Genomic DNA, 21,471 nt, shown 5'->3' with positions numbered 1-21,471 from the left:
ACATCGTCTCGGAATGGATACATACAAGGCCCACATGATTTTCAAGGGCTTCTTATACCGTTCTTTCCGCAAAACAGCGGCAAGTTCAGGTAGCGTTGATGGAGGTTATGACTCAATAGTATTGATGGTGGTGACCGGGGGAGATGCGACAATTCATCCTCACACTCACAAAACCAATCCTGCACAATGCGAGCTATGTGAACAGGGAACTTGTCGTCTTGGGACACAGCATCACCACCGGGGAATGAACGTAGTACTATGGAGTGAACCTGATCGGCGAAGATGGTCACATAATCCTTGGCAGTAATGTGACCTTGCCGAATTACCATGGGACCCATGGAATACCACTCTATGGCTGTCCAAATCATCACTCAACCCCCGCTATGTTTCACTCTTGGGACGATGAACTCGGCCAGAAGTTGGAAACTAGTGTGAAACACGACTCCTCCGACCAAATGAACTTCTTCTGTTGCTCCACAGTCCAGGTTTTATGCTTCGGCATCAAATTTTCCTGTTATGGTTATTCGCATCACTGATTAGTGGATTTGGAACTCCAGGTCGCTCTGCAATTCGCTGCTTTTGGAGTTTCCTTCGTGTTGTTTTGGTGCTGACAGCATTCGCGAGTGCAACATTTAGTTCTGCAGTGACTTTTGCAGCTGCTGTCCTCTTAATTTTCTTCATGCTCCTCTTCAATATGTGTCTGTCACGATTACTCAGTACAGACTTTCGTCCGCGTTGTGACTTAGCTGATGATGTTCCTCCGCCTTCCCTAGACGCAGTTTGTCTTCGATACTGTGCCTCTTTACTTTCGTATTAACAACTCCTGTGATTTTTTTTAAATCTTTGGCAGGAAGATATGAGGTACATAAATCGATACTCGTGTATTACATCTGCCTATAGATGGATATTTGAGGTCATAATAGCCCCTTCATCTCCAGAGAAATCGTCATATTGTTGTCAGTATTTCGTGTAGTGCTCTATTTTCTTTCGCAACGGTATCCTATGTGACCTATCCAAAGCTTTTGACTGTGTCAACCACGAAATTCTGCTAAATAAAGCAGAGTACTATGGGTTAAGAGGAAATATTGGAACATGGATTAAATCCTAACTTACAGGTAGGAAACAGAGGGTACCAGTTACTGACGGTAGTGGAATTTCAGCTTTATCCAAGTGAGGCACAGTTACCACTGGAGTTCCTCAAGGCTCAGTACTGGGACCCTTATTGTTTCTTATATTTATAAATGACCTCCCACACTGCACCACGTCAGTGAGTAAGTTCACCCTATTTGCTGACAATACTTCTCTTCTAGTTTACAAAGCAACAGCGAACAACCAGGAAACATCTGTGAACAATGCATTTGATGACATTCTGAAATGGTTTAACTGTAATGGACTCTCTCTAAATATAAGAAAAACCTCATTATGTACAGTTTCGCATGGCACATAAAGAACTGGGAGATGTAAATATAGAATGTAATGGACAACAAATAAAGCAAGTCGACTCATCTAAGTTCCTGAGTGTGTACACAGACTGCAAGCTAAATTGGTCCAACCATTTCCTATATCTAGAAAAAAGGCTACATTCTGCAACATTTGTCTTACGTGAAATTGCATCAACCACCCACAAGGAGGCCATAAGAGCTGCTTATTTCGGATATTTCCATGCACTTTCAGCTTACAGGATCATGTTTTCGTGCAGCTAGTCTCGGCGGAGGTTCGAGTCCTCCCTTGGGCATGGTTGTGTGTGTTTGTCCTTAGGATAATTTAGGTTAAGTAGTGTGTAAGCTTAGGGACTGATGACCTCAGCAGTTAAGTCCCATAAGATTCCACACACACATTTTTTTGATCATGTTTTGGGGCAACCAGCCCTTGGTAAAAAAAGTTTTATTGTGATGTGCAACCAAAGCACTCATGCAGCAATCTATTTAGGAAACTACAGATATTTACAATGATGTCTCAGTACATATACTCCCTTGTATGTTTCACTAATAAAAACCACTCTCTCTTCAAAACCAATAGTGAATATCATGGTCGCAACACAAGGTGAAAAGAGGACTTTTATAGGAACCAGTCAAACTATACCCTTGTACAGAAAGAAGTAACTTGTACAGGCATCAAAATTTACAATGCTCTACCCAGTGTCATCAAAAGTCTTGCTCCTGGAACACCAAATTTCAAGAGCAAACTAAAGGTATACCTACTACAAAGGTAATTCTATTCAATTAGCGATGTTTTACTACATAGGAGCAAGTTTTTGTTATACAACTGAGTTTTCCATGCAATGTAGGCATAAATGCAACTATTTGTTGCTGTAATGTTATATTGTTGCTCAAATACTTTGATATTGTTAATCTGAATGTGTACACTTAAGTGTTAATTGTTAATTCTGTTCTTTGTAATATGATTTTATTTCTCCTAGTGTCCCATGTTGTTACAGTGAGTTTTGTCATGAACTAACTATACTGTGTGCTGCTGTATTGTTAACATTGTAGAAATACTGACTCGTTCCATATCCTTCCAACTCCATTGCTATCAGGATCAATGGAACTCGCAATAAAATAAAAAATAAATAAATAAAAAATCCTGCTTTTAACCAAAGGTTTTACACGTGATCCAAAATTCAAATGTTTTTCTACATTGATCCTGATATTATTGTACTAGTAATGCAGAAGTATTTCAGGTCACAGAGTAAATTTAGATGAGAATAAGTTTTTCCTTTACTAACCAGTCTTTCGCATAGTATCGCCTCATCTCTTTCGATTTTTTCGTATCACAAAGGCAAAATCGGCCTAAACAGACAACTTGTCGTCTTTCGAGCTCCACAATTTCGAAGCTTAAACTGATAGTGTGCAAGGACGCTTGGAGTGTATGGAGGGAAGGGGGATTAGCTTATGCTTGCATAAAATTCTTAACCATGCACGCTTATCAAGCAGTCTGGCGAGCGGGATAGCGAGAGTGAAGCAGTGGGGTGATCACGCTGCAAGCCCCCGCGTTAGACGTTGCGGAAGAAGTAGACGGTCGGACAAAGCTGACCTTGGCCACGCTGTGATTACGCGGGCCGGACCACGGCACGCACAGCTGTTCGCACGGACCGAGTAGCGCGGGTCTGAGATAACGTATTCGCTTGCGAGCGGTTTCGTGTTTACTGTTAATATCATTAAAATACTGGCATCACAGATTGACTTCTAAAATCGGAGTAAAACTGTTCATCATTATCATCATCATTAGCTATTTGAAGCCCCCTCCAGAATTGATTATAGTTACAGATTTCAGCTGCCCACTTTTTTTTTTACTTTAATTGATTAAAACCTAATGATCCTTTACGTGATTTCTAGTAATTTTAGTATATTTCTTGTACACCAGTAATATGAAAAGGAGGCTGGAAAGTTTGTATGTTTGGTGTCCTGGATTACTCCCTTTTATGGAGTAAAAGAATTACTGTGTTATTCCGGCACTGGGCAATTAGATAGTATACCTAAATAATTTTGCTAATGCCATTTGCGTAATTCTTCTTTCAGCTTTAATCATTTCTACTAAAATCTACCGTCTACAGGCCACTTACCTTTATTCCTACACCGTAGGACACTTGACACATCATGTGACAATAATTCCAAATAAAGCAATTAACAATAAAGGGGGAAAGTTGTACAAGCTTTCGAAGATTTGTTTATACGTTTCTTCAGTTCCAGAACCACATAGTTTTAGTTATTTAAGAGACCTTCGCACACGGAGCCACCCTAATGAAACCACTTATCGACGCCAGTCGGAAATAGGTCTGTAGTGATAGGTCGTTTACGAATTACTTCCTATTTAGTTAAATAGAGCTCCACAGATGGCATGACTGCAGAGTGACTCATCAGTAGGGCCCGGATTTTAATTACCTAAAAAACAGTGAAACAATGTTTTTATTTCTACATAGTATTTAAAGCGTTTCATATTATTTAATACCGTATGATCTTCAGTATCAGCAAAGTTGCACTGGATCATAAGGTGCTTTTTCAAGTTTCCCATTGTCAAAGATCTACGGTTGTCGCTGACGATAGTTTTGTACCTGGAAAAGCTCCTCTCCACTTCACAAGACGTCACTGGAGCGTACTTGAAGCCAGCCAGGTCACTGGAGTTCAGCTTTGTTTCAGTATCTTCAAATGTTGCGGCATTCCCTGAAAGACTGTCACTAATTTTGCACAGTGTAGAATATCCAGGATTCCGTTGGAGAACACTTTGCAATTTGGTTTTCACTTTGTCAACCACATGACCACGAGCTCGACCCAACTCACTCTGCACATGTTGCATAATGCTCAGGGCCTCACATAGCTGAGTGCCAACAGCTTCTAGCCGTTTGATGGCTTTTGATATCACTGAAAAATTGGCGTTGATGTATGCCAAGTTTCGACACAATGCATCTGTAAAAACTTCTTTCACAATTTTGATAGCACTTGATTCATCGCTATCAAGCTCACAGAAGATTCTCTTTATTTGGGTGTAATTGGTGCAGTAATACTCAGCAGCATTAAGCCAAGAACCCCATCGTGTAAGAACACGTTTAGGTGGGAGGGGCGTTGAAGATGCTTGTTCCTTGAATTTCTGCACCTGTAGCGGAGCCTTCACATAGATTTTCCTGCCACAGGAAATTAATTTGTCGACGTCAGGGTAATTTCATCGCACCTCTTTGGCAACTCTGCACAACGCATGTGCAAGGCAAGTGGCGTACACCATACCGGGGAAGAGAATCTGAAGCCCTTTGGTTGCTTTGGCCATATATGAAGCACCATCTGTTACCAGCAGTAAAACGTTATCTCTTTTCACACCATCCAGCCACAGTAGCTTCGGAGAGTTGTCAAACAAAATAGCAATCGTCGAATTGTTTACTCTATCGAGAGCTTCACATGTTAGTAGGAACATATCTCCAGGGCCATCAACTTTTAGAACACCAACAACAACATTTGCAATATATCGCTCACTAATATCCATAGTTTCATCTATCGACAGCCAGATCTTTTGCTCAACAATAGTAATTCGTATTTTGTTGAGCACATCATTGTAGCATACGGATAAATAGTCCTTTCTCAGTGTAGATTCATCTGGAACTGGATGTGTTGTGTATCTCTACAAGAACCGTCTGAAGCGTAGATTCTTCAGCTTTTCCAATGGGATGTTGCAGGACACCATCATCTCACACAAATCCTTGCAGAATATTGCACAGTTGACGATTAACCTGTCTTTTCAAATAACAGCGTTTGCCTGCTGTTATTTTCAGCACTTCGTTTCGCACAGCTGCTGTGTTTAGCGGTATTACAATGTTGTTGCACATTAAAGCGCTTTTCTGCACTGACTTTTAACTTCACACAGTTTTCAAAATAATATTTGCCCATCAGTACCAAAGAACTTCTCTCCAAATTCTCGAACATATCCTCGCAACTTCACGCTGTTGGAGCACTTTGCTTTAGGCATGTTGAACAAGGCAAAGGCTGTACTCAAACTGGTTACTGGGAACACCTGTGCGACAGCGATGATTATTACGGCAGAAGCCGCCTTTGTTCGCTCTGAGAGCGTATTGTCGACTCTGCGCAACAATGTTTTATGTTCGTAAAACGACTGTTGTGGCACACCGATGTTTTGCTACAGTCCTGAGAAATAAAGCTGTGTACTAATTTCTCTGTTTATCTTTCATAATAGCACGTTAAATGTTGTCTCGTGCGCAACATATTCATTTTCTTATTCGTGTGTCCCGTAAGATACGAGAAAAACGATATATGCATTTTTGGCAAAAGTTGACGGAAATATGACCTATCATATTAAAAGTTAGCCGCAATATGACCAATTACTAAAATTTGTTGGAATATGACTTTATACGCACAATCAAACTACATTTTTCGACACTGAAACGTCTAGATTTGTGTATAAATTGTTCTAAAATTCATCCTATAGTTCAGAAAAAAAATATGTCTTGTCATTAAAATCAGAGCCCTACTCATCAGTAGATCGCTTGCAACGAGTTGCTAACCAGATGCCAGCGACTCGGCTTCTGCGTTGCGGAATGATCCGAGTTGCGTCGTGTCCTCCAGCACAGCTGTGTGTTGGTTTAACCCCTTAGTTCCTGAATGAATTTCTCATGGATGAAAAAAATTAAAAAAATTATGTCGCTCTATAAGTACCCGAAACACTCAGGCAGATGTCAGAAGCGTTGGTAGCTTCTTGCAGAACCCGCACCTATCGCCACTGGCGCTGGAGAACAGGTAACCTTACATTTACGGCATAAGAATCGCACTGGTATGATGAGGATTCGTGACGCTCGCCATTAAGGGGTTAATACGAAGATAAACAAGCAGGTTGTGAACATTAACATTGTACAGAAAGTGGAAAAACATCCCAATTTATAAAGCTACCGGCTCCCACGCTACTGCAGGAGGGAATTTGACAGAGATAGCGTGGTGTGAAATTCATGTAAAACGTATGCAGTGTACTACACATCTATTGTTCAAAACAAAATTATCGGTACATCAATGAGAGCAAATGTACAAAAAGTGTAAAACATACTGGATTATTCTTTTATGTGACTCGCAGCCCTTTTCCTTCTGCAAAATTACGTTTTCAAGTGGAAACGAACAGTGACAACAGCAGGAAAACGACAGGATAGACAAAACTCTACCATCTGGTGAGCAAGATGTATGAAACAGGCGAAATACCCTCAGACTTTAAGAAGAATATAATAATTCCAATCCCAAAGAAAGCAGGTGTTGACAGATGTGAAAATTACCGAACTATCAGCTTAATAAGTCACAGCTGCAAAATACTAACACGAATTCTTTACAGACGAATGGAAAAAGTAGTAGAAGCCAACCTCGGGGAAGATAAGTTTGGATTCCGTAGAAACACTGGAACACGTGAGGCAATACTGACCTTACGACTTATCTTAGAAGAAAGATTAAGGAAAGGCAAACCTACGTTTCTAGCATTTGTAGACTTAGAGAAAGCTTTTGACAATGTTGACTGGAATACTCTCTTTCAAATTCTAAAGGTGGCAGGGGTAAAATACAGGGAGCGAAAGGCTATTTACAATTTGTACAGAAACCAGATGGCAGTTATAAGAGTCGAGGGACATGAAAGGGAAGCAGTGGTCGGGAAGGGAGTAAGACAGGGTTGTAGCCTCTCCCCGATGTTGTTCAATCTGTATATTGAGCAAGCAGTAAAGGAAACAAAAGAAAAATTAGGAGTAGGTATTAAAATTCATGGAGAAGAAATAAAAACTTTGAGGTTCGCCGATGACATTGTAATTCTGTCAGAGACAGCAAAGGACTTGGAAGAGCAGTTGAATGGAATGGACAGTGTCTTGAAAGGGGGATATAAGATGAACATCAACAAAAGCAAAACAAGGATAATGGAATGTAGTCTAATTAAGTCGGGTGATGCTGAGGGAATTAGATTAGGAAATGAGGCACTTAAAGTAGTAAAGGAGTTTTGCTATTTGCGGAGCAAAATAACTGATGATGGTCGAAGTAGAGAGGATATAAAATGTAGGCTGGCAATGGCAAGGAAAGCGTTTCTGAAGAAGAGAAATTTGTTAACATCCAGTATTGATTTAAGTGTCAGGAGGTCATTTCTGAAAGTATTCGTATGGAGTGTAGCCATGTATGGAAGTGAAACATGGACGATAAATAGTTTGGACAAGAAGAGAATAGAAGCTTTCGAAATGTGGTGCTACAGAAGAATGCTGAAGATTAGATGGGTAGATCACATAACTAATGAGGAAGTATTGAATAGGATTGGGGAGAAGAGAAGTTTGTGGCACAACTTGACCCGAAGAAGGGATCGGTTGGTAGGACATGTTCTGAGGCATCAAGGGATCACCAAGTTAGTGTTGGAGGGCAGCGTGGAGGGTAAAAATCGCAGAGGGAGACCAAGAGATGAATACACTAAGCAGATTCAGAAGGATGTAGGTTGCAGTAGGTACTGGGAGATGAAAAAGCTTGCACAGGATAGAGTAGCATGGAGAGCTGCATCAAACCAGTCTCAGGACTGAAGACCACAACAACAACAGTCACAAATCTCCGATACATGTAAACGCAATGATGTTCACAGACAAACGATGTAATGTACACAAACCACTATAACCACACTTCAGTGTACACCTGTAAACCTCAAGAAATATGGGTTTCGAAAATGAAAGTAGCGTTGTGTTATGGCAGAAGAAATGAACTGTACCAAATCACAGCAGCACTTTCCTAGAAAGAGCTATGAATTTCGACTCTGTCTGATAAGGCTTCTTGGATGCTACATACACCCTTCAGTTTATGTTTCTTTGGATGTGCAGATACATCTAGAAGAAAGCCACAATCAGTTCTGGAGACAATGTTGCAGATTCTGAGCTTTGTTGAAATTCCACAAATGTGGCTAGACTTCTCAAACTTCTCTGCCATTTGTTGGAACGCTCCAAGTATGACCATGGAGCCCATAGAAAGGCATTGCTCTTTACAATGTGAACCACAATCTCAGTTCGTTAGCCCTGCTTTCCTAATGGCTGCTGGAACAGCCTCTTCAAGATGTTGAATAGGGCCTCCAGGCACACACACAGAGTGGACATGGTGATCCTTTCCATTCCTTGCTGACATTTCCATAAGAGGTAACATTATTCACCATATTCATTTCAAGCAAGTACGATCAGAGTGTTAGTTAAACACAAGCTAGGATATTTGATATAGTAAAATAACATTATACTCAGTAGCTTGATTGTTTCAATTTTGGGTGTCAAACAGTGCTCATGATAACATACGTGCTTTGAAAACTAATGTGCATTGGACCTTCATGGCTAATGTTCCTTAATTTTTTTGCTCTGTCATTAACTGGAGATAATAGGAATGTAAACACTGAATTCTGAAATCAAGCATTTTAGGTGGGCTACTCACAAACTTATGACAGGCATCAAATCTTTATTCTAAGAAAGAAGAATCTGTGTAATGGTAGACTCATTGGGCCTCAGACAGTCGATAGTTGTCTCACTCAGGAAGTCACACTGAGTTCATTCCAATGCATATTAAACTCTATGCATATTACACACAACTGATTTAGATGCGCTTAGCCAGTTGCGTGCAGCACTTCCTGTCACCATGAAAGCAGTAACATGTAGTCACATGAATTTCATGAGACACCAAAAGCAATGAGAAGCCATTCTGATCTGTGATGACTCAAGCACCACCTACAGCTCAATGAGATTGTCAGCTGAGTCCAACGTGTGCACATGTCATTCCATGGCATCACTGAGGTGTTCAACAGGACGAGGGTCAGCTGATATAAACAGGGGCACAAGGATCTTTGTATCTGTCAAATGTTCTTCTAGCCATTCTGTCCAATCTAGGAGAGTTGATATGGTGCAGTGTTGTGCTGGAGGAATAGATCACTTACAAATGCATGCATTCTTCATTAGTGAAAGACAGTAGGAGACATACTAGGAGTTCAGATTTATCCTATATTGACAACTGTGCACATCATCTTATGCTATTTTTCTTGTTGATGTGGCTGCCTGCCACTTGTTGCCCAGCATTCGATAGGCAAGTAATTTTCATTATTGCAGATCATCTCTCCACTGTTCCATTTTAGTTGACAGTGACCTCTGTCAATGGCTGTGGACTCCGACCATGCATGTTTTCTCAAACTAAGGTACTCACTGTTCACCCTTGACAAGGTGGCATGTTAAATGTCTGTTGCCTATACGACTTTGGGGATAAAGTTCACTCTATGTCAAACACAACCAAACTCTTTGTTATGTGTCTTGTTGCCATTTTACACTCATCTGTGTTGCTGCCAGCCAGTGCAGGGTTGATGTCATCCTTTTGCATTTTACATGGCAACAGAAGTGATTTTAATCAGTTAGTAAACTACAATATAATTCAGGAATTTGTATTAATTAACTTTCTGTGTCCAGTTGACATTACTCTCACAATTTTTCAAATGCATATTTTCTTTTTATTTCTTCTGACTTCACTAGCAGATAGCTTAATGCCATATATTTGTATGATCATGATTTTGGTCTTATGCTTATGTTCTGTAATTGCTGGGCAACTTATTTCTATCACATTTTTAATGATCTTGTGGAAGAATGAATACTTCTTGATATGGTACTTATGCTTTTAGATACTGATGATGTATGGTACAGTCAGACACATATGAGTATAAAGATGTGGGAAAGGCATGCACAATATTCAGGATGTATGATAAGTCACTCCCTATTTTTAAAAACTTATAGTCTTTATTTATGAACCAATTTTCTTAGAACTACTTTTGTTAGAGACAGAACTCCTTGAGGTTGTGTTTATCATCATTTTAAGCATCCATATAATCTCCAGTATTCTCTACAAATTTTTTAAATGAACTGGTATGTGTGATACTACTGCCTGCAGCATGTTAGATGGAACACTGGGTAACAGATTAGATTTTACTGCTTCTGGTTCATCTAAGTTCCATGGTTCTCTCTTGTAAACCACCTCCTTAGCCACCTTCCAGAGAAAAAAATTGCAAGACCTTAAATCAGGGCTGTGGGCAGGCTGTGCATCTGCACCACATCTGCCAATCCAATTACCTGGGAAATGATCATGCAGTCATTGGCAGACATCATTTGCAAAATGAGGAGGGACTTTGTCCTTCATGCAGTGAAGCTGTGGGTTGTTCTATTGTGAAATTACTGACCATACATGATCTTGCATAATTTTCAGGTATCTTTTGCAATTCATTGTGTTCTGCAGAAAGAAAGGACCAACAACTTTGCATGTCATGATACCATATCATATTGTCACCTTCGAATTCCTGCATGCTTTTTCAACACATTTGTGTAGGTTTTTGGCTACCAAATAATGGTGGTCATGCCTGTTTATAAATCCTCCAACATCAAAAACTGCCTCATCAGTCCACAGAATGTCCTCAAAAAGTTCAGGCGAATCATCATTACAGCCCATTCTTCTGTCACAATCATAAGGAAACAATTGTTGCACATAATGGGGCTTCCATAGCATAAAAGTGAGGTCTTTCCTAAGAATCACTGCAACTGCATAATGTGAAAGACCACTTTCATGAGATGCTTGACACAATGATATCTTAGGGTTCTTCGTGAACATTTCACGAATTCTGTCAACATTCTCTTGCGTCCTCAAAGTTGATGGTCTTCCTGATCTTTTAGCAACACTCCCTGTTGTTAGTAATTTGGAATGGCAACTTTTAAGTTTTTTTAAAATACGGTGTTGCATGGGTCTCTCGTTCAGCCCTCCACCACACACATACACATCCCCTGACTTCGTAACAAGCTGCTATTTTAGCCTATTCATCCAGACAACACAAGTGGCGTTTTCCAACTGGAACAAAAGAAAAATAATGTTAAACACAACCCCAGGGAGTGCTGTTTCTAACAAAAGTAGTTCTAAAAAAGTTGTTTCGTAAATAAATAAGTTATAACTGTTTTAAAATATGGAATGACTTGTCAGACGCACTATACTTTCTCCAGAAAAGTTTCATTCATTATATTCTGTATTGTATCAATAGCGTACTGTACGGAAGCCATAACAATTACTATAAGGAAGTAGCAAAATATACCAGATCTTCCACATAAAGCACACCACTTTATGGAACATTTCCCTAAAAATAATACAGAGCCCACCAAAAACCACCATCCATCTCCCACACAATATCTGATGCACCTGAAGGATTCAAGATTCAAAAGGCTGCAGATGATAAGCTCTATACAGTTCTGAAACAAGGTAGCTCAGAGGCCATTAACAGATTGTAAACTTTTACTGAGCAATTTATTATGAAAATAAATCCCATTTTTGTCTAATAAAAAGTTGAGTTTTATAAGTCTTTGTGTTCTATTTTGTTAGTGACTTATATTGGGTCCTTTATTTAGTGAATATGTGAGATAAATATTTTTAGTAATTAGTGTATGTCCTGGAGTGTATTGTGTGTGTGTGTGTGTGTGTGTGTGTGTTTTGTGTGTGTGTGTGTGTGCGTGTGTGTGTGTGTGTGTGTGTGTGTGTGTGTGGTGTAGATTGTAGACTATTCCTTATAAAAGATGAATTGTGAAGGAAACAAGTCAGTTTTGCTAATGTAATGATAAATTGTCTCATATATAGTTCTGTCAGTTATTTCTGAAGAGACAAACATAGAGAAAGAAACTCTCCATGCTATTCTATCCTGTGCAAGGCCCTTAATGTCGAAACAACTACTGCATCCTTCATCCATACATAGTATATTATTATGAAAAATTATTACCAGTACATCAGAAATGTTTTAGTAACTGTTTGATATTGTATTCCAGTTTAAAGAAAAGATATAAATATAAAAAACAGGTATTTTATTAGATAAATCAGAACTATACAATCAGTGCTTTCAGAAGTGAAAATTTTTACAGAAATATTGTTAACTGTCTGTCACACTAATACATCTACATCTATGTCATTCATTTGATACATTTGTTCATTTTAACAACAATATGTTTGATCTAATACACTGTAACTTAGATATTAGCATTTATTGAACAAGGGGATAGGCAAAGATGCACAAAACTAGAATATTATCCTACCACATAAGTACAGTTTGCTATGTATTTGATTTCTCAGAGATCATTTGTGCTGTATTATGAAAATGGACCAATAAATATACCATGTAAGGAAGGCATGCAGATTCACATACTTCTCAGAAGCACAGGAAAATTTTTTTGTTACAGACTAAATAAATTCTTGACATACTCTCTTTCATGCAGAAAACATTAGAAAAAATAGAGGAGTGTTAAGGTAGTATAGTGTCTGCTGACTTCATTTGAAAATTTTGACAAACTAGTAAATTATTTATTTGTATGTAGTCGGAAGGAAACATCAGTTTAGTGGATGAAATTATCATACTGTATCAACTATTATTTATTTTACTAGATTTAAACTAATAATGACTGATTAATGAATGGCTGATTGTACTGGTAAGTATAACCTGGACTTCACAAAAAAAAAAAGAACTTTTGCACACACGGCAGAAAAAAGAGGAAGAAGAATAAATGATAAGGAGCTCAGGAATGTATTTCTAAACACATAGTATAGTTTGAAGTTTGTCTGCTTCATAGCAGTTTCAGTTGTGAAATGGACTGGGCATATCAAGGTGACCAAGTTTTTATTGTGTTTTATGGAGGGCAAGAGGCTGCTGCATTTTTATTTTTTTAAAGAAATGGGCTAGACTGACACAGTTATGTAATTATTACTATTGCAGCATGCAAGTAGAATTACACAAGACTTTGACCTTCACTCATCTGTATGAGTGATCTTAAAGAAGGTGCAACATTTTTGTGCTGACAGAGCTAGCACACACAGAGACTAAAATGCCTGGAACTAAAATGAGTACAAAGAGCTTCATTTTTCATTTAGGTATTGTTTTGCATCATGTTTTTGTGCTTTATTATTTCGCTGCTAAATTAGGTAAAGGAAAGGTACCAGTAGATCTTGAATGGACTCATGGTCTTGAGAAATACTGGGGCAGATTTTTGACTATCTGGAACTTTGTAAGTTTATAAAATAGTTTCATTGTAACTTGGGCTTCTATTTTAACTGTTTCTTGTTCTACTCTCAATAACAACAATTATTTGATTCTAATTAAATATTTATGATATTTTTGCATTTAAATGACTAGTAGAATTTTTTATTGCCTGTTATTTCTTCTCTTTCTAATTGTTTCTGTTGGGAGGAAAATGTCATTGCAGACTAAGTCAAAACAACACAACTCAAATTCGTTTGTGTATATTAGCCAATGATTTTTTAAAGCTCATTACACACATAGTAATGTGAGCTTATAAGATAATTATATTCATGAAAGATTACATCCTTTCTTTACACTATATGATTTTCTTAAACTTGTCATTGCACTGCAAAATTCGTCCTGCACCTAGCAGAAATTGGACTTTTACAGAAACTTTTTTTGTATTTTTTTCATTTCTGTTGTTCTGCAGACTCTGCAGTGAGTCTGAATGGGAAAATCTTCTATTAACTATACTCCTTTTTATGGAATTATGTTTCAGTAAATTAAGATTTATGATGTGTGAATATTAATTAGTCCTTATTTCTTTTCTTGTGAAGGTGGACACTTGAACTTATTGACCTATTGTTTATTCATTCACACATTATGCTTCATAAGCACATCATGAAGAAGAATTCACAAACTGTGAACTTACTGAAAGTATAAATTAGCACATAGATGAAGCTATAGAAACAGCTCCCATAGATTATGTTAATGACAAACTATTGTCTAAAATAGATGTCTTATCTTACTTCCCAAAGGCACTTGAGAGACTATTCATACATAAAAAAGCTACAATTAGTGTCTTATTTTTCAGAGGAGCTCCCACAATTTAAAGCTGCTTTTCTCTCATTATATTATTAACTGCTGTTCACCTACTTTTATATACTCAAAAAATGATTGAGTCTAGAAATACCAAATGAGTGTGATTTATTTTAATAAACATTTGTTATATTAATGCTGATTCTGAATTGCACACTAAAAATATTGGCGTTGATACATTTTGGTTTTAAGGAATAATTTTAATATAGTCATTAATTTATGAAAATTCTCAATAACCTGTTCTATTTCTAGATTCTCTTCATTAATGTATTTTGCCTGAAATTGAAAAAAAAAAAAATACTTGTAACCTTGCATAGGAATGATTAATCTTTATACAGATTACTTCTGTTCATGCATATAAAGTGCATATCAATTTTAAACTTTTTATTATATGCCACAAATAATATTAGTGGGTATATGAGGAGGTAAATAAGTGTAAGATTGGAAATGTCCTTGAATATCCATTCACAGATGTTCAGTTATTAGATTTACATAATATATTTAAAGCAAGTATGGAAATACAAAGAAGAAATAAGAATAACATGCACCAAACCAAAATTATATCATGAGAATTAGTAAATGTGAGACAGAACCACTGGTCAGTATTTGTTTTCAGGAGGGCAAAATGTTTAGTACTGCTAACAGACAAACATAAAGAAAAAATGTTGTCATTATCCTAACATTTGGAACTGTCATTTGGAACTATTACTTCTTTCAGTTAGGTCTCTCTCATTTTTGAGTCTGAGTGACCTGCCTTCCCTTTTTAATGCTCCACTTTCTATTTCTCTCTCTTCCCTGAGGAAGGAAGTAGCAGGTCTGAAAGATAAGATAATTTAATCACTCTAACATTCATGTGGGTGTGTTGGCAGCACTAAACATTTCACATCCTGAATGTAAGTATTTGCCAGCAGTCCTGTCTCATAAGTGCCGTACGCATATGATGATGGATTCCTTCACATTTAGAAGAGACATTGGTCAGTGTTGAGAGACCACGGTGACTACGTGTGCAAAAAAAAACAAACTTTATACAGTATTGAAGCCATGTCAAGGGGAAGTCTTATGCTGGATAGCAAGCAAATAGAAAAACTATGCACCACAAAGTTTCTGGGAACGCAAATTGACCAAGATTTAAACTGGAAATGACCGAGCGAGGTGGCGCAGTGGTAGCACACTGGACTCGCATTCGGGAGGACGGTGGTTCAATCCCGTCTCCAGCCTTCCTGATTTAGGTTTTCCATGATTTCCCTAAATCATTTCAGGCAAATGCCGGGATGGTTCCTTTGAAAGGACATGGCCGATTTCCTTCCCAATCCTTCCCTAACCTGAGCTTGTGCATCGTCTCTAATGACCTCATTGTCGACGGGACGTTAAACATTAACCTAACCTTAAACTGGAATGAACATAGTGTATATGTTACCTATGAAGGAAGACTTAACTGAAGTTTTAGGGAGATAAGGAGTCTACATCTTTTCTTTGTCTCTGTCCAGTACACAGCGTCTCTTCTATTTGGTAAACAACAACTTATCAGCATTTAAATACCTATGAAGGAAGACTTAACTGAAGTTTTAGGGAGATAAGGAGTCTACATCTTTTCTTTGTCTCTGTCCAGTACACAGCGTCTCTTCTATTTGGTAAACAACAACTTATCAGCATTTAAATACAAAAGACTTGCTGCTCATTTAGCATAATAAATGATTATTTGATCTTACATCCTGTGTGTTGTGTGCTGTATAATCTAATCACTATGACAGCTATGGCAATTACATCTAGATTAATTTATACATGTGTATTGTGACCTTTACTTGAGTCCACAACTAGAATTAGCATGTTCTGTCAGGTTTGATGTGAGTTCAGCCCTTTCAATTCATGTCAAGAAAACAAGTAAGCACTTTCTCCTTACCTTTCTTCTTGGGGGTCTTATAGACATTGAAATTGTATAGATGGTGTTTCCAGGTTCAGAAACTCAGCCTTTCACTACCTGTTATAATGGAGTTGGTTGCCAGAAATAAAAGGCCAGCCATCAGTTTTGATGATCTTAATAGTTTATTTAAGCTTCTTGTTCCACATATAATTCAAAATCATGAACATTCCACCATAGGTGCACAATACAATGCAAAAGGAAGCTTTCTAGTGAATGATAATTTACCAAAAGTTAATGACTGTCATACGGGAGTTTTGAAGACAGATTTTTTTATCAGATTATGTACCAGTTTTGTTTTCTGCAATTGTTTGGATGGCTTTTTGGTTTCTTACACAAGATGTGGTTGGTCATTATTGAAGTAAAGCAACTATTATCCACAGTTAAATTTCTTCTCAATATATTATTTTTAATATATATATATACATTGCAAACATGGATATAATTACAGTTCATCAGGAACCGTATTTCTCTTTAGTAACTGACAAGAATGTATAAATGGAGTGTGTGTGTGTGTGTGTGTGTGTGTGTGTGTGTGTGTGTGTGTGTGGATGGAGATAGAGGGGAGGGAAGGAGATGGACAGAGAGAGTGGGAGGAAGAGATGGAAAGAGAGAAGAGGGTGTGAGGATGCAAGTGGAAGAGAAAGAGAGTGTGAGGTGGAAAAGGGGGAAGGTGGGAAGAGGCAAGTGAATGAGCAAAATGCTGTGAGAAGGCAGTTGTGTGAGGGACAGGGTGTGAGGAGGCAGATGGAAGAGGGATAGGTTGTGATGAAACACGTGGGAGGCAAAGCTGTGTGTAGAAACAGTAATGGTGAAGGTATGCACAGTAGACTCATAGATGTCTAATTCTGGTACCTGTAAGTAATTTTGATTTGTTTCAAATTGCATAGTATGAGAATTAGTAACCTTAAATATTAAGCTGTTTGCTGAATTATATATAGGTCTGTCCCATTATTCTACTGGCTGTATCTCACATGGATGTGTGGAACCCTTTATCAGAATACTTACGCCATCAGCACATATCACAGTTTTTGAAATGTTTTCCCAAATCAATCAATTTGTAGGTAAAAAAAACACGTGTGGGCTAAGAACTGAGCCTTGCAGTATACAGTATTTAATATTTCCCCCACTCTAAATTTAATATTATTCCTCTTGTATTATTTGTTAAAGTAACATTCTGTATTCTACTGTTAAGACACCATCCATGCAAAAGGAATTCTTTTAATGCCACACCATTTTAGTTCCCTTAGTAGAATTTTATGATATACAACCAATTAATAGAAACTTAATCTATCCCTTGATTACAATAAGCTATAATTGTACTGCTTAATACTATTTGTGATTATACAAGCTAAATGCACCCAATTAAAGAAGAAAGAAAGCCTCTATTTTGAAACAAGCTGCTGATTCCTTAGTTGTAGTGAATAGTTACTGTTTATTGGCAGTCACTTGCTTAACATGTACTTGTATGTGTTAGTAGTTTTCTAAGAAAACAGTCATCTGTATTTGTGACAACAGATGCCTGTTTAAAATACGCAAACACTTGTGACACAGCTTCACAATGACACTGCAGTCTACTTGTGATGTATCTAATAAGAATTAACTTGAATCTAGATGATAAATAATTAGTAGAAGTGTTTATTGAAGTGCTTTTTAAATTTCTTTTGAGTTGGTCATGATTTCCAATCTGAACCCTGCACAAGGAGGCAAAGGCTACAGGTAAATAATTTTTGTGTCTTGTATTGTATTGTACATATCATAGTTCACTTGATTTTTGCCATCAGCAACAAAGAGCTTTTGAAAGCATACAAGACAGTACTTAACAAAGTAATCAGTGAGGTGAACAAAGTGGCAAACAGCAATTATATTAGAATTGCCAATAAAAAAGTAAAAATTGTACAGAAAATAGCAAAACAGCAGACAAGTAAAGCCCAAATATTTTTGTCATGCAGTTAGACAATTATGTCACAACAATTATTCGTCCAAGAGAAATTGTGTGGGCCAGAAATGTGGACAATAATAGAAGTGGATATAAAAAACCCAAGGGAATTTGAGGGAAAAATCCTGTATCAGATTTACAGCTTGAGAAAGAGCCAGAGGGCTGGAGAGTAAGAAACAACCAAAAATTACAACTTATGCAAGGGAAATATAAAGCAAAACTTATTAAATCTTAGAGAATACACTGGTTAGGAGATATGAAGAGGGTGACAGACGACAGGAGCAACAAAAAGAAGATTCTGCTCCAAGGAAGGGTCAACCAGGTGCAAGATGGCTGGCCTTACCAAGATGGAAGACAAAAGCAGAGAACTGAGACACATGCTCACAGATTGTTGAGGAGGTGAAGGCCCATCATGGTCTCTAGTGCTGAAGAAGTGGAATAAGAAGAAGAAGAGAAATTGTAACACCGCAATTTTCAAATTTAAGTGTGCAGTTGTCAGTGGACTCAAATCAAACAGTAATAATAGTCTAACAGTGGAAAGTCCAGGGTGGAATATCAACTATTATGTAATCTATCCTTTTCATAATTAGTAATAATAGTTATGTATTACCTGAGTCCTCAAAAAACAAATCTACTTCTCTCTTTTCAACATCAGCTAATGAGAAACACATTTTAACAATAATTATAAATTTAAAGTTTACATATCATACAGGCATGGAAACCATCTCAGATTTCTATAGTAAGAGCTGTGGTCACCTATTTGTTAAACAGCTCTAAAATACTTGCAACCATTTGCTGTTAACTGGAGCTTTTCCATGTTGTTTAAAAGTGTAAATCTCAAGCCGCTATTCAGGAAAGGAAAGAAACAAGATGTAGCAAATTACCAGTGTGTTGCACTATTATTTGTTTTCTCAAGAAGGCTAGAAATTTTTTTGAAAGAGTTCTCAGATTTCTCATATAAGCATTCAATCCTTTCCGTAGAACACTGTAGTGTCAGAAAAATCTGATCAAGATAATGCCATTTTCAATCTTTCGTTTATTTATTTATTTATCCATCTGTAAGTAGTGTAAATTGTATGGATGTTATCAACATGTAAAGACATAAAATACAGACACAAGGATACGTAAACATACTTAATTACACACGTAATGCTCCACAAGTTAGACAGAGACAAATGTTTCACTGGTATATTGTAAAAGTTTACATTCATCACCAACCACGAGTATTACACAGTTATTAAATTGCCCATAGTTCAACATATTTTGTTAAGACAAATTGACAACAGACCACTCACAAAGCCTGGGAGATAATTAAAATGATTTCAGGCTTCATATAACTAACAACATGTATTAAGGAGGTTCAGTCTTGATGTGGTGGACCAATTGCAGGCAGCATTGATTACATTGAGTAATTTGATTTCACGAAGGTGTGCACTGTGCCCTCTAGCAGCAAGCTGGACCGTCTGTGGACCTACAGGAACCACATCTTCTATAGGCAATGGCAATACTACCCTTCTTTGGTTTTCATTTTTCAACCTCCAGTTTGTTTCTTTTTTAATGCACCTTATATTAAGATGAATAGTAATTATTATCTACACTTATGTAGTAAATTCTTAAGAATTTGGAAGAAATGCTCAACAATTAGAAAAAGATTATAGTGTAGTAGAAGTAAATTTAGACCTCTCCAAAGCTTTTGACACTGTGAACCAGGACATTCTTTTAGAAAAATTGGAAGCGTTGGGTATACATGGGATAGGAAAAAAATGGTTTGAATCATACCTAAAAAACAGAACACAGGTTGTAGGACTGACATCAACTTACTCCAACCACAAAATAAATTCAGTATCAGAGGCAAAAAATGTAGAAATAGGAGTACCACAAGGCAGCATCCTAGGTCCCATATTATTTCTTGTCTATATAAATGATTTTCACACTTCAGACGATGCAGCCAAAGCAATAATATTTGCAGATGATACTAGTGTGATAATAAGTGCACCAAAGCTATTGCTACGAACAACTGCTGATAAAGTACTAAATTACACCCACTCTTGGCTCAATGCAAACAGGTTGACATTGAATGTAAATAAAACAAATTATATGCAGTTTGGGAAAAGATGTCAAAATGTAAATATCAATCTGGTGTGGCGTGATAAAGCCTTAGACAGAGTGACATCCACAAAATTGCTCGGGATTCATGTGGATGAAAACTTAAATTTTAATGACCACGTAATAAAACTTGCACAGAAACTTAATTCAGCCTGTTTTGCCCTCAGAATTATTGCAAATGTTTGTACCTCAGAGGGTGCCAGAATGGCATATGTAAGCTATTTTCAATCTCTTGCCCCTTACGGAATAATATTTTGGGGTTCCACAACAGGGCGCCTAAAACAAATTTTTTTGTTGCAGAAGAGGGCCATCCGGATAATAACTCACAGTCATCCACAGACACACTGCAAACCCATATTCAAAAAGCTTAGAATATTTACTATACCATCATTATACATATACAAATGTGTATTGTATGTCAGGACCCACATTGCAGATTTTCAGACAAATGCCGACTTTCATAACTACAATACCCGTAATAGTGCAGCACTCCATACTCAGCGAACAAAAAGAATGAATACACAATGGCATGTCAGCCATATCGGTGCAAAACTGTACAACGCACTGCCAATCAACATCAGGCAGTTAGAAGATGATAACAAATTTAAAATAGAATTTAAAAAGTTTCTAGTAGAACAATGTTTTTATTCTGTAAATGACTATGTACGTCAATAAATTTTTTCTGATGATATTTATAAAGGCAAAATGGAAAATACTCTATCTGTACCAAATCATTCATTACCTAATCATTCATTACATTTACATACTTAAAGGACAGCTGTTGTGTGATGTAAATATATACTTAAGCAGTGTTGTGTATATAAGGACTTGCCGTTTAGGGAGGACAAAACTAAAGCCTTATGAAAAACAGACTATGCACTTAAAATAACAAGCAGGGATGTATATAGGCTATATTAATTTCATTGTATTATTATTAACTTCATTGTATTATTTTGTTTTGTACTTTTTTACATATATATTGTTTGTGTCCCATTTCTTTGAAATGGCTTACATGTACCCTTGACAACATCCATACAATATTTATTGTCAACAGATGGATAAATAAAATAAAAAATAAATAAAATAAATAAAATTTTCTCAAATGAGAACTCTACCATAATTCTTTGTGGTGACATTAATATTAATCTAC

General features: G+C 37.2%; 1 protein-coding gene across 3 annotated transcripts in view; it reads left to right on the top strand.

Moving 5' to 3' along the window:
- Positions 1-13,063: 13,063 nt before the first annotated feature.
- Positions 13,064-21,471, top strand: part of LOC124777031 (androgen-dependent TFPI-regulating protein-like) — a 51,039-nt gene continuing 42,631 nt past the window's right edge. The window contains exons 1-2 of one of the 3 annotated variants that reach the window (XM_047252290.1): positions 13,064-13,128; positions 13,237-13,525. In XM_047252290.1, the coding sequence (XP_047108246.1) occupies positions 13,346-13,525 (180 nt within the window). In that variant the 5' untranslated portion in view covers positions 13,064-13,128; positions 13,237-13,345. Of the gene's footprint in view, positions 13,129-13,224; positions 13,526-21,471 lie in introns of those variants that run through there. The other 2 variants (XM_047252288.1, XM_047252289.1) reach the window with 2 other exon arrangements.

The sequence above is a fragment of the Schistocerca piceifrons genome, chromosome 2 (genome assembly GCF_021461385.2).
Source record: "Schistocerca piceifrons isolate TAMUIC-IGC-003096 chromosome 2, iqSchPice1.1, whole genome shotgun sequence".
Lineage (NCBI taxonomy): Eukaryota > Metazoa > Arthropoda > Insecta > Orthoptera > Acrididae > Schistocerca > Schistocerca piceifrons.
The sequence above is the reverse complement of the archived record's forward strand: the minus strand, read 5'-3'. Positions and strand labels throughout refer to the sequence as shown.